Source organism: Syngnathus scovelli, chromosome 15 (assembly GCF_024217435.2).
Source record: "Syngnathus scovelli strain Florida chromosome 15, RoL_Ssco_1.2, whole genome shotgun sequence".
NCBI classification, from domain to species: domain Eukaryota; kingdom Metazoa; phylum Chordata; class Actinopteri; order Syngnathiformes; family Syngnathidae; genus Syngnathus; species Syngnathus scovelli.
Genome location: NC_090861.1, coordinates 379,018 through 391,859, shown reverse-complemented (window position 1 = coordinate 391,859; position 12,842 = coordinate 379,018). Strand labels below are relative to the sequence as shown.

Below are 12,842 nucleotides of genomic sequence, written 5' to 3'. Positions count from 1 at the left end.
TGCATCCTGTGCGAGAGGATGCAGCCAGAGGAAGCGATTGAATAATTCAGCATATTTCCTGAGCCGTAATGGCACTGCCGCGAGGTTAAGTGCTACGTCTCGGTGCATCCGTCCGTCCGTCCGTCCGTCCCTCTTTAGGGGTTCAGCCATAAATGACCCCAGAGTGGTTTGCATGATCAAGTCGAGCTCGTGCCGAGCCTCCAACCCGGAGGAGAAAAATTCCAAATTGTTTAATGCCTCGATGGTGGGCGCAGCATTGTTCAGAGTTTGGCGATCATTTCAACGATTAGAAGCGACAATTTCACTTTTTTCCCCCGCCATCTTCTCATCTCGCACAAGCGAGCTCTTGAAGAGGGTGGGAACATGCCATGAGCGAGCGAGCGAGCAGATGCTTTATCGCTGTCCTTGAGCATCGCAGCTGCATGCTTGAACACAAGCCAAACACCCCTGACGGACTTTCCGCGTTTGATTTTTTGTTTCTTTGCAAAAGGATTGTTTTCTGAAAGAAAAAAAAAAAGGAAGAAATCGGGAGGCGATGCTTTTAAATTCCAGAGGAGAGTTGTTGATGTTGTTGTCATACCAGCGGCAGGAACAGGAAGCCAGTTGAAAGTTCTAGCCTGACCGCGTGACCCCTGCAGATAACATTCCCATCCCGCCCCCCTCCCACCGGACCCACCCGCCATCCCCGCATCCTCCTCCCTGCCAAACTTTTCTTCTACTCCTACTAACGTCGACATTTGTGATCTGTGTGATGGCAGTTTGTCAGATTTCAGTCTGGACTTTCCGCACGGCTTTAGATTTGGTCTAAAATGGTCACTTTGAACCAAAGAAACTTTCTTGTGGTTCTACTCATGATGGACAAACTGACAAAATGTCATATTGTTGACTGAAATGAGTCAATTTGCCATTTTCCTTCCTGCCGCTCTCTCTGACCTCTGACCCCTGGTTCATGTGGACCACTCTGTGTTGACAGCTGTAAATAAGAAAAAAATCGGAGTAAACATTCTGCGGAAGCTCCCTGATTGATTGACAGTTGTATGGGCGCTTGACGGACAGCTGGAAGGTGGACTCCCGAGGGGGACGAGTGGGGGGGGGGGACTCACTTGCTTTGACAGAGGGGTCAAAGGCTGGTTGTCTGTTCACTTGAAAAGCAGGAAGAGTTTCTTTGGAAGCCCTCGGCACACATTCTTCAATAATCGCTCAGTAAACAAGAAATTAGAAGGCTAATGCTAAGCAAAACAGCAGCACCTAGCAAGACCTGTACTTGGACAAAAGTGCGAGCACCCTCTTTCAAAAGGACTCTTCTAAATGTACTAACTTAATGAATTTTCCGACTGTCGCCGTCGTAGTTTCTCTTCCACTTTTTGGGGAAAATAGTAAGATGGACTCCATCCTTGTCATTTCACAGCAGGTTTTGATTGTTTCCCTTTCCACCCGTAACAAAACACACACACGGATGCTCGTCGATGCTCGTTTGGAAAGCTCCTCTTTATTGGATGCCGCACCAAAAAGCCAGAAAAACAACAACAGAATGACAAAGGACGACCAGCACGCTCGCCGTCTCGTATTACACGCCAAAGGTGGCCGGCCATTGGTCTGTAAATAAATAAACAATAACACCACATGGGCAAAGTAACGTGTACTGCTCGTATCATGGTCAGAATAATAAGATTGGACCTCTATTTACGTATATTTGCTCCAATATACTCTCCTTACATTTCTCTACAATAAACAAAGCAAATGCCAATCGTGTACCGAAAGCATGTGTCGTGGTTCTACTGAGTGAAGTGGGGCGTGGGCAACCTTAAAGTGAATGGGCAACGTGCAGGCAGCTCCTTCCTCCAAGATGTTTTGATCCGGCCAACCGTTGAAATAGAAAAACAGAAAACGGACATCGTTCATACTAATAATAATAATCATGATAAGACAACTTCGTTCATTTTTAATCTATCAATATACGTAGCCCTTGGAGGACTGCAATGGCCCCACCCAGATTGGAAAAAGGTTGCCCACACCCGCTGTAGCTAACCTTAACCGCAAACCAAAAATGAAAAAATCCCATGAAGAAAGAAAGAAAGAAAGAAAGAAAGAAAGAAAGAAAGAAAGAAAGAAATATCAAATATAACACGTACCTCTATGCGCACATCCGAGAATGAATTCAAGTTTTGGTTTTATTCAAAGAAAAAGAGTTTCTTCAAGAGGAGCGGTTCCAAATGCCACTTTGCATAAAGGTTGCGCTCATTGTCTATTCTCGACAACAGTCGGTTCACAATATTGTGCTGCCCAATCCGATCTTTTCCATCTGTGTGTAAAGACAATCCTGCTCAATCCTTGACCATCCTTTTTTGATTGTTTTGTCAAGTTCCTGAATTGACAACCGTGGAAGCGCAATAAAAAATCATTTCAACCCCGCTCGCTCGTATCTGCATATAAAAATATAATGGCAAAGGAAGGCTTTAACGCGTCGGGTGTTGTTTTCATGCGTCCCACAAACACACACGCACGTTCGCTTGAAAACATGCGCACACATGCACACACACGTCAGGAAACTTGAGCCTCGTCCTTTTTCCCCCCCTCCATCCCGCCTTCTTCTCCGTCCGCCAGAACACCGCAACTCCTTCCTGCGTTCTCGTCTGGCCCATTAAGAGCAATCATGGAGATAATTGCCCGTCTGATCAACTCTCGACGGGAGGCTTTTAGCCCACCGGCCGGCCAAAGAGGAGAGCCAGGCGCGGCCGGAGGGATAAACTGGCGGAATGGGCAGGCGGGCAGGCAAGCGATGCGATGCGATGCGATGCGATGCGAGGCGAGGCGAGGCGAGGCGAGGAGGACCGACCGGGGTTTGGGCGGCGGCCTTCAACGCGACAGACCGAGAAACCCGAGCGGACCGGCGCAAAGATGTAGCGGCGAGGCTAAAAATAAGACGACGACAAAGACAACTCCTTCTTCACACGTACACACGCAGACACACACAGACTCGAAGGACAAATGTCCACCCGGCCCACCCTGTCATTGAAAACCTCGTAGGGTACTGCACTGAAGTCTGAGGCCACCACCATCAATCAAAGAACAAATTCCAAGAGATTTTCTGCATACTTGTCAAAAGTGCGGGCATCGTCGTAGGTTCAACCATCTGATCCTCCAGGAACCAGGAAGTCACCGGTGTGCACTAAAAGTCCGAGGCTCTCATCCACTTGGGATGAGGACAAGTTCACTTAGAAGGCATTTGTACAAGACGGGCAGCACATGGAAACTGTTGCTAACTGGTGGAGGATCACATTAAAAGTGGGTACAGTGCCAGAATCCAACATCCGCCTCTGTAATTTGCCTTGGGGGCCCTCGACTTCAGTGCAGCACCGTGCATCTGCTTCGTAGAAATGAGCCTAATAGCTAAGCTGCCACCAGTGATTGCCAGATTCAGTTCAAAGCCACTTCTCTGATATTTTCTAGAGGCGTGGCATGTAGAACCCATTGAGTTTGGCGTCCGATGGAGTCGATAGCTCCAAAAACCTTATTCTGATCCTCCAGGAACCAGAAAGTTGCCTACGACCAGACCCAAATACGATTTGCCACGATGGCCTGCCGCTTTGGTGCAGTACCGTGTGTCCACTTCATACAAATGAGCTTAATGGCATTGAGATTGCGTGTGTGGTCCCATTTCTCGGGCGTGTCAAAGCTTTCCAGATGTGCTGTGGCTGTCTGCATGTTTAATTTGTCAGTTCCTTGGCCTTCAAATCTTCAGTGGAAGTCTCTGCATTTCGTAATCCGTTGTAGTAGAACCGTGAGCTGGTGATCCAGTCCGTGGGGCGGCTGTCGACCACAAACCGTCGGTCTGTTAATAAATAAATAAATGCGTGTCAGACGTCCCGATTAGGCAGAAGAGAAGGAGGAAGGCGAGTTCAGTTCAGTTCAGTTCTTCTTCAGGTTCAGCTTTTGGTTTCCAAGGCAAACAGGCACAGTAAAGCTTTTGGTCCCTCTCAAGCTGAAGAACAGGTGGCTGCATACAAGGTAGGTGAACACTAGTAAATGGTTGGCATCTCGTTGCCACCCATCCAGGCTTGTCATAGTGACTTCTCCACAGCCTTGCTCACAGAGGGATGACCCGGGTTGGGGTCGGAAGCAGAGATCTTGCGGCACACGGTGTTGGTGTTGCTGCATCGGCAGCCGGGTCGCGTGGCCCGGTCGTGGGCGCGGCGGCACAGGGCGAGGCACAGTCGGGCAGGGGGATAGCAGCAGAGGCAGGGCAGGCAGAGAGCCAGGAGGCCCATGGTGCCCCAGCGGGCCAGGGCGTGGGCCGGGGCGCAGGAGCACGGCCGATCGGCGCAGTTGTCCTCGTCGTCCTGCGCCGAACAGTGGTAGAAGAGGCCCTTGACGCAGCACAGGCAGGTGCCGTACTCCACCGCGCTCTCGGCTGAACACAGGCAGCGCTGCCCGCAGGCCCAGCAGGAGGGCAGGCGGCGCGGGGCACAGCACTCGTGGCACTTGCAGCGGGCGCAGCGCTCGCAGATGAACTGGTGCCCGCCCGGCTCGTCCTCGACCAGAATTTTGCTGAGGGAGGTGTCGGTCTTGAGCTCCCCTTTCGGTTGCGTGCGCACCACAGAGGTCAGGCCCGAGTGCGAGGGCGTCAAACCCGCCAACAGCCTCTGGTCAGAGCCGGCGCTGGTCCGGGACATGGTGGAGCTCACGGTGCTGGAGCGACTGATGCGGGACATGTGGGCGTGCTGCTGACTTTGACTGCGGGGTAGCGCCGCGTTGCGGGACGACGGAGGGTGTTGCGAGTATATTCCATGTGGGCGCCGCTCGTCGTAGGGGTAGAAAAATCCAGACTGGGTCGCCAGCTCCAGTGCCACCGGGCGCTCCACGTAGTCATTGTGGGCCCGGATGGTGCGGATCTGGTCGAGCGACAACACCGGCACATGCTGGAGGTCCAGCCCGTCCGGCTCCATCCTAAAGGAATGAGCGGGGTCCATGTCGGGCTAGGCGCTACCAGGGTGGGTGGCACCACTCACGGGACATCGGATAAACCTGCAAACACGGGAGTGTTTGTTAGTTGATGAGCTGATGCTAATGCTACATAGCCAGTAGAATCCAGTTTGGCATAAACTTGGCTTGATTCTTTCGAGAGCTAACTAGTAACCCACAAGTAACTACAGAGTCAGGTATTTTATCATATTTTTCTACTAACTGTCGAGTTAACAAGCTAACAAACAACCAATTAGCGAGCTAACAAGCATGTCACCTCAGTGTACATATGGATGTTTGTAGTACACCCTGCTACTAATATCGGGATGGAAGTAAGTACTGTCGAGCAAGCTGTACAACGCCCCGGCGGTCGTATGTCTTTATATAACGACAGTAAAACAATCGAAGCGACTAACAAAGTAATTCAATACAATTTCATGCATTCAAATATTACAATACGGATTGCGTGGTAAATGTAGGTCAGTGCTTCTGACAGTGTTTAGGCCGGCAAAGAGGGCCTTGTGTTGCAGCATAAATTAGCTGTGAAGATGTCAGATATGCTCCGGAAAGGAAAATAAAGACAAGTGCAGGAAATGCACAGGCAGCAAAGTAGAGTCAATTGAATAAAAGCTCCAGATGAATGGATAAGTAGATAAGGAGAAAGGCAGAAGTCTCGCATTAAAAACCTTGCTCGCTTCACAGGACCTTTTGGGAGAATGCCAACAAAATACACAGAGCAGCCATCAAAGCAAGACCAACCATTTCAAGTGACTGTTGGTCGACAGAAACACAATTTGTGTCAATTAAGCTAGCTGGCTTAAGCCGGCCGGGTCCATGTCACGCTCTGAACCTCATTGTGTCAAGTCAACTCGTTGACCATCGTGTCAGCTTCATTTGGGAAAAAACCTTTGCCATCTCTGAGCCATGATGATAAAAGTCAAATGCGAATGCGGAAAACCTTCACCGAGGCAAAAGTAACTTGAGCAAGGCCCTTTTTGCGCTGCTCGGGGAGTATCAGTGTGACGGGGCCAGTGGACCACCGCACACACACACGCACACAAAAGGATGCACTGTGAGACTCTGCTTTCTACAGAAACACGTTTTCAGGACTCACGGGTCCCTTCATTAGGTGCACCCTGCGATGTAATCCAACGCAAGAGTTGTGTAAAAAATGTTGCTTTCTGCTTCCGAGACAAAACGGGCTCACTCAAGGTCGAAATGCGTTTCTTCCTTTGACTTCCGCTGAGTCCGGTCGGTCGATGGGGCTCTTTAATGGGCCTCTCTCCGCGATGACCTCATGCGAGCAACTTCGCTATTTTAAAAAAACACTGCGAGTGGGGCGGTGGTGGAGGGGACATACCGTGTCATTCCCAAGAAGAAAATATTAGTTGAATTTTGAAACGCTCGTCAGACAATTAGCAGACCTTCCGCCAATTTCGAAGCTATTGCACATCTCCCCCAAAATCCAGGTCTCGGGTATAAACGAGGCACTAAGACCCGGCCGGAGGCTTCCCTTCCTTCCATGCCCTCCCGGGAGCAGCAGCAGTAGGATTGGATGACAATAAACTTGATGAGATACCGGATGTGCTGAATCTGACCGTGACGGAAAGACTGAAATAGACACTGAAGACCAGAAAGGGGGGGCAGTCACAGGAAGGGAAGGGTCAGCCAATGACCGAGGGATCACGGCGCTATTAATGATTTTTAAATATAAATATGATGAAAGGCCATCTGAGGGAAAGTTGGGGAGGAAGTTCCCATAGCGCAGCAGTTTTGATCAAGTCCTCTGTGGGCCATAATAAACTGAGAAGGAAAAAGGACATTTGGGTGATGTTTGATGAAGAACATTAATAGCTTCCTTTTTTTTTTTTCTTGTTGCAAATTTAGTTGTGGGATTTCTTGCCAAAGTGGCTTGGAACTTTTTCACTTAGCATCTTGATACTTTTATCCAGTAACGTGAGTCAAGTCAAAGTCAGTGAAGTTGTCTTTTGGTGCAAATCGCACATTTCCGTAGCGCTGCGGTCGTGCGGTGCATTAGCTGGAGCATTAGTGCTTCTGCCTTGGCAAAAAAACAAAAACAAAAAAAAACAACTCCATTCATCCCCTCCCTCCTTTTCTCCATCATCCATTCATCCATTTCTTCATCCGGCCATCTCCCCCCCCTCCCTCATCCCCTCTTCCGCCCTGTGGCTGGTTATGCCTCCTGTTCATCACCCCCCTCCAACGTCACTCGGTCCCATCATCCGTCGGCCCACCCCGGCCGGCGGAGATGGCTATCGACATTTTGCATCCGACCTTGAGGACAATCAATGGCAACCCCTCCGAGCGCGGCCCGGTCACGTTTACACGTGGCCACAAACGCACAGTTGGCCAGTAAGGGAAGGGCTTTCTTTTTGTTTTTTTTTAACCCCATCCCTCATCGGGGCAATGTTTCCGGTCCCCATACTTCTACAGGTAATAGTAACGCCCAAAGTTTTGTTTGACAAATGGACACAATCACGCGACCGCATTACCTAAGGTGGGTCTTGTGAAATTCAAGTTGACTTTTGATCCCCATACCAAACTTACCTTCAGAAAGTCACTTTACTAATTTGTTGACTTTCAAAGTTAAGTTCTTCACGACTTGACTTTAAAGGTAACTGAGTCAGGTTAGTTGATTTTGAAAATAACAAAGTTGAAATGTAGATCATTGTAAATCTAACTTTGAGGCGCTTGCTTTTTTGCACTGCAGACACCTAAACGTCTGTCATTCTCAAAGGCACGCTCTTACCTCTGATTGGATTGAGATCCATTTTGCGCCCGTGTGCAGCTTGTCCTTTTTGTCCCTTTTTTTGCAAAATATCCTCACTAATGTCTGATGACAGGACGCATTTGCGGTAAGCCGTGAAGCTCACATCACCGAATAAGTCCTCGTCATAGTTGCTGTGAAAACAAGTCCTAAGTGTCCATGTGTGTGTGTGTGTGTATGGAGGGGAAGAAAGGCTTGGTGGATGCTCTCTATCAGCAGGATGTGCCCTCCTCCTCCTCACCCTCCTCCTCACCCTCCTCCTCCTCTTCCCGGAGCTGGGATCCCTGCGTGTCCTCCTGAGGTCACCTCCTCCCCCACCACCACCACCACCGCTGCCTTCTTCTTCTTTGGCACGTCAGCCTTCCGAGGATGCTGGCAGGTTGGAGATGGACTTACAAAGTAAAGTGCATCCAAGTGGAGAGATGGCAGGCAGGCAGGCAGGCAGGCAGGCAGGCACAAATTGTTTGCAAAGAACTCTCTTTCCCCCCCCGCCCCTGTTGTAGCGTCCGCGTCTCTTCTCCGGAGATGAATGGTAGTGAGGACTGGTACGCTCTGTGGTGCTCTCTCTCGCTCTCTCTCTCATGCAAAGGCACTCACACTCCTCCCTCTCGACCCCCACCCTCGCCCGTCACTGAATCCGAGCCGCTCCGTGCACGTGCACTCAAGTGGCCATCATGCACACCAAACGACTTGCGACAATGACTAGTCGAGTCCAAATCGGTTTGCGCAGCTAGCGCTGAGCCTTTGCTCGCTATTCTTGCAAATTTTGCTGCTCTTTGTATAAGGGAAGGAGCGGTCGTTTGTAACACGTTATGGAACTGTGCTAGTTTCCCTTAACTCATCTGTTGTGTTTTACATGACATATTAGCAATTAGCACTTGTGTAACACTACTGATGTTTTAATTGTCCTACTTTATGTCTCAGGTGTATCGTAAACAAATGTGGCGAAAAACTACTTGAAGCTCGGCCTCTTGTTGGAAATCTTTTTATTTTCTCATAGTGACGCTGTACAAGGAGTCTCCCATTTGAGTGAGAACAGGCAGGTTGAGAGATTTTTTTCAATTGGTTTGAAAGGGGAAATTGAGTCCAAATAAAGATGCGGCATTGTGATTAATATTGCCTTTGTGGACTTTAGATTGAGCAGCTTTTGGTTTTTACTTCTGACATGAATTCCAGCGCCTTTGAACGTCCCTTGCAGCGTCCACACCCACAGCCCACCCACCCCTGGCTCGCTTTGCCAGCTGCTGCTCCGGTCACACCCGCGCGCCCTCTAATTGCCGCTGATATGTGGCTGCGAGGATGAGTCGAGACACTGATCCATTAAGTGACCAGGCCTGGCTTGATTGGCTCCGGATGAGGTCCCCCCCTCCCCTCCGCTCCCCTCCCCTCCCCCGTTGAAATAGCACCATTGGCCGTTGGCCAAGCGGCCATTTCCTGTGTCTGAGAGGAGCTCCAGCCACCGGAGCTCGAATGCATTTCCTGACTACAAATAAAAGTTTTATTAATGAGCGCCAGTGCATCAGTGGCCGGCCCACTCTTGCCTCGCTCGTCAGGAAGGATGACGGGTGTGAAAATACAGACACGATCACAGTGTGCGGAGGATTGGTCTTTATTTTGAAAGCTGTTTTCAGACTTTATGCATACAAATAGAAGTGAGGAACACCAGATAGACCGTGTGCTTCCAATCAGCTCCAATCCATGTTTTTATTTTTGGGCAAAAAGCGGGGGCAAGTTAGGGTTAGTGGATGCACGGGGTCAGGCATGGTAGTTTGGTATCTTTTTCTTCCCATCCCTGAATCCACAGCCCAGATGTCATTCCGAAAGGATTTAGGATTATGGGGAGGGTTCCCCTCCGAGATTAGGTCTAGGTTCAGCTGCGGTTAGAGTCAAGGCGGTTAGAGTTGAGACGCTGTTCTCGTCCTGTTCCCGAACCACTCGCTCCTCTGATTCCATTTCAGAGTCAAAGTGCTTTTAGGGGTTGTGGTTGCTTGCGCTTGCGATAGCCTTTCCTTCCTGTTCCAGTTCCTGAAGCCTTTTCGTGTCCTTCCTTAGCCACGCCCTTGATTGCGTTTCCGATGCCACGCGTACGTCCAGATGCCGACTTGAATTCTTGGAGACCTTGGACCGCGGAGTCTGACGGACGTCTCCCGTAGAGGTGGTCGGACATGAAACTGATTAAGGAAAACCAACGTCACAAAGTTAGGGCTTGAGGGTAGATGCTGATCCTTTTAGTGGAGCCTACCTGGGCTGACATCCTGCATCTGCCCTCTTTCGATTTTTGGGAAGACTAACTGCTGTGGTTTTCTTCTGTTCCAAGCGCTTGGTCTTGCAGCCACGACTGCCTGGACTCTGCAGTGACACTTTCATCTCTGTACCTTGAGAATCTTGGCTATCACACGCAGCCATTATCCCACAGCAAAACCGCACGCTGCGAGACAGAAACCTTCCGTCGGCCGGGAGAATGGGATAAAGCGCTAGCAACGTGGATCTTCCTTAGGTTCTTACTGGGGGCTGATGGCGAAGTGAGGCCACAGGTGGCTCATGCTGATGAACCCATGCTCCAACAGCTGACTGGGCGTCATCCGTAGCGACGCATCCAGGTGGAACATACCCTTCAACATATCCACAAACATTAGCTTATCGGTGGAATACATCACCTGGTCCGAGGGGTGTTTAGTGTAACACCACTGGAACTGCTGGAGCTGGAAAACAAACCTCATGAGAACTTCATGAAAATTGTCTTTAGAGACTTTTAGACCATACTTGGAGGAGGTGGTCAAGAGAACTCAACTGGGTTTTCTTGGCCATCCTGACTGCAATTCCCGTTTCTTGTTGGTACGTTTCTGACGTCTAACGAGAGATGGCATCGGGGTTAGTTAGACCTTTGAGGTTAAACCTGACTTTGACTTGGTGTTTGTGAGACTCGATTGGTCCTAGACCTGCTATACACAACTTCAATGTTTTCACTTGAAAATGTGCAAGTTTGAAAGATAAAAAAAATAAGAGACACACTCCACTTGACTCCCAACTCTGGGCAGATAAGATGGAGTGGTTGTCGCTCAGCACTCCTGGACAGAACTCAAGGTCAGTTTAGTCCCATCCACCGGTAGCACATGGGAGGGAGTGTACCTTAAGGCTCCAGAGACTGCTTTCACTTTCCTGGTGGAAAAAATGTTCAGTCTTTTTTCCAGAGACCAGAAGGTTGTCTGGAAAAGCCCCTTGAGTCTCTGTGATGTACGTGATCTGAACACAACAGAGTTGCCATGGAAACCTTTGTCTTTAAAGGAAAACATGGGGTTAGTCGAGAAAAGTCCACTGGGTACCACGCAATAGTTTCACTGAACCCTCGAAACGAACCGTACGGTAACCTTCCAACTGTAACCCCATTGTACATGACCCTAACCGTCGTGATTACCAATTCGGTATAACAAAGTTGTGATGACACAATTGGAGCCCAGATGGCTATTTACCATTTGGTAGTCATTCTTGCCAGGGAAAATCAGCGTGCCCGTGTACAAAAAAGCCGTCACGCAGCCCATGGACCAAACGTCGATTGCCTCGTTGTACGGCGCCCCCACCAAGATCTCCGGAGACCTGAGAGAGGGTCACTGAGGTCAAGCCGCCGGTTCCTTTGGAAACCACTGCCCAAATCTAGGAAAGGACCAGTTAAGCACCGGTAGGGGCGACTCTGAATATACGAGCCCGGTCTGGCGTCCGCAATGTCGTGCGTCAAACCGAAGTCGATGACTTTGACGCGGTAGGGCTGCTGCCGATGATTGATGAACATGATGTTCTCCAACTTAAGGTCGCCGTGAATCATCCGAGCACCCTTAAGGTGGTCCAGAGCCCTGGCGAGCTGACAAAAACTGCCTGTCAGTGTTAATTGTTGTTTGGGTTCTCAAGCCTGTTCCTCGAGAGCCGGCCGGTTTCCTGTATGTACACCGCCCCTCAAGGGACAAGGTTGAGAAGCCCTGAATTGGTGTTTACTAAGTGTTAGTAAAGCATTTATACTGCTTCTCTATTTTGAATGGGTCGAATGTAAATGACATCATAATGCCAAAGCAGGCCGGTCCACTGTATTCATCATTCTAATTCTGAGCTCACATCCCTTTTACCCTCCAATGTCAATATCGTAGCTCCCAATCTATGCCAATAAAGCCTATTGATCTGATTAGAGGGGCGTGTGTGTCGGCTATAGCGGCGGGGGGGGGCACATTGATTATGGCTAATAACGCTTTTGATGTGGACAATGCAGTCTCTCTTCCTGCCTCCGTCGCACTAAAATTCCCCCCGGGCCCCTCAGAGGGAATTTACACGGGATCGTCCGACACACACACAGAAGAAAGGAGTGTGATGAGATGAGGAGTGAAGAGAGAGGTTGAGTGCTAGCCCAGTTCATCTGTATAGTGGATAGTGGGACAAACTTCACATTGTGTAGTTTGATCTTTTTGTGCCAGCTCACGGCTGAAATTTGTTTGGAAGCAATTGCTTCCCCACCACCCCACCCCACCGCCCCCTTTCCCTGTCATGCCTCATAATTAATTCACGAGGCCTACATACCGTCGAACGGCCCGCATAATCGATCGAGTCCAGGAACGTGTGCGACCAGGGTGGAGAAGGATCCCGATGAAGCTCGACACGACAGAGCTTCACTTCGCACGCCAATCCCTCACGCGTGGCTTTCTCTTGTGCACATTTAGAAGTCGGTTGGGACGGCTTTCATTTGTAGGAGAAGGTCGGGTGTTGTGACAAGCAGTCGATGGGGCAGCCAACGAGCCCTACAGAGCTGCCGTGACCTCATTCCCAATCCCGTTCTCCATTGCCGAAGAGCGAATAACCCCACCTGCTGTCTAAATGACTACAGTGCAACCCTGTTTTTTTTTTTTTTTTTTTTTTTACATTTCTCGAGAGGTCAAAAGTTGCTAAAGTCTAGATGCTAGTAGTTTTTAGCGCCCTCTGATGGGGTTACTTGCAGGCGACACGACTATGATGATATGCTAGTTAAGCTATTGCTAGCTCGCTATCGGATATACTGTTCCAAATCCTAAGCCTTCGTTCGCTTAGTGAGCAAACCCAGTGCATTTTGGAAACG

The 12,842-nt window shown here is 49.6% G+C and overlaps 2 protein-coding genes across 2 annotated transcripts; both read right to left on the bottom strand.

Moving 5' to 3' along the window:
- Window positions 1-1,469: 1,469 nt before the first annotated feature.
- LOC125982259 (protein sprouty homolog 3) lies at window positions 1,470-8,304 on the bottom strand. The gene is made up of 2 exons (XM_049742654.2): window positions 7,733-8,304; window positions 1,470-5,025 (listed from the first exon to the last, which is right to left on the bottom strand). Exon 2 carries the CDS (start codon window positions 4,968-4,970, stop codon window positions 4,062-4,064), a length of 909 nt encoding a protein of 302 aa, XP_049598611.1. The 5' UTR covers window positions 4,971-5,025; window positions 7,733-8,304; the 3' UTR covers window positions 1,470-4,061.
- Window positions 8,305-9,343: 1,039 nt separating this feature from the next.
- On the bottom strand, window positions 9,344-12,718 carry LOC125982254 (homeodomain-interacting protein kinase 2-like). The gene is made up of 7 exons (XM_049742643.1): window positions 11,425-12,718; window positions 11,221-11,344; window positions 10,880-10,993; window positions 10,514-10,600; window positions 10,256-10,452; window positions 9,993-10,178; window positions 9,344-9,921 (listed from the first exon to the last, which is right to left on the bottom strand). Exons 1-7 carry the CDS (start codon window positions 11,568-11,570, stop codon window positions 9,711-9,713), a joined length of 1,065 nt encoding a protein of 354 aa, XP_049598600.1. The 5' UTR covers window positions 11,571-12,718; the 3' UTR covers window positions 9,344-9,710.
- Window positions 12,719-12,842: the final 124 nt, after the last annotated feature.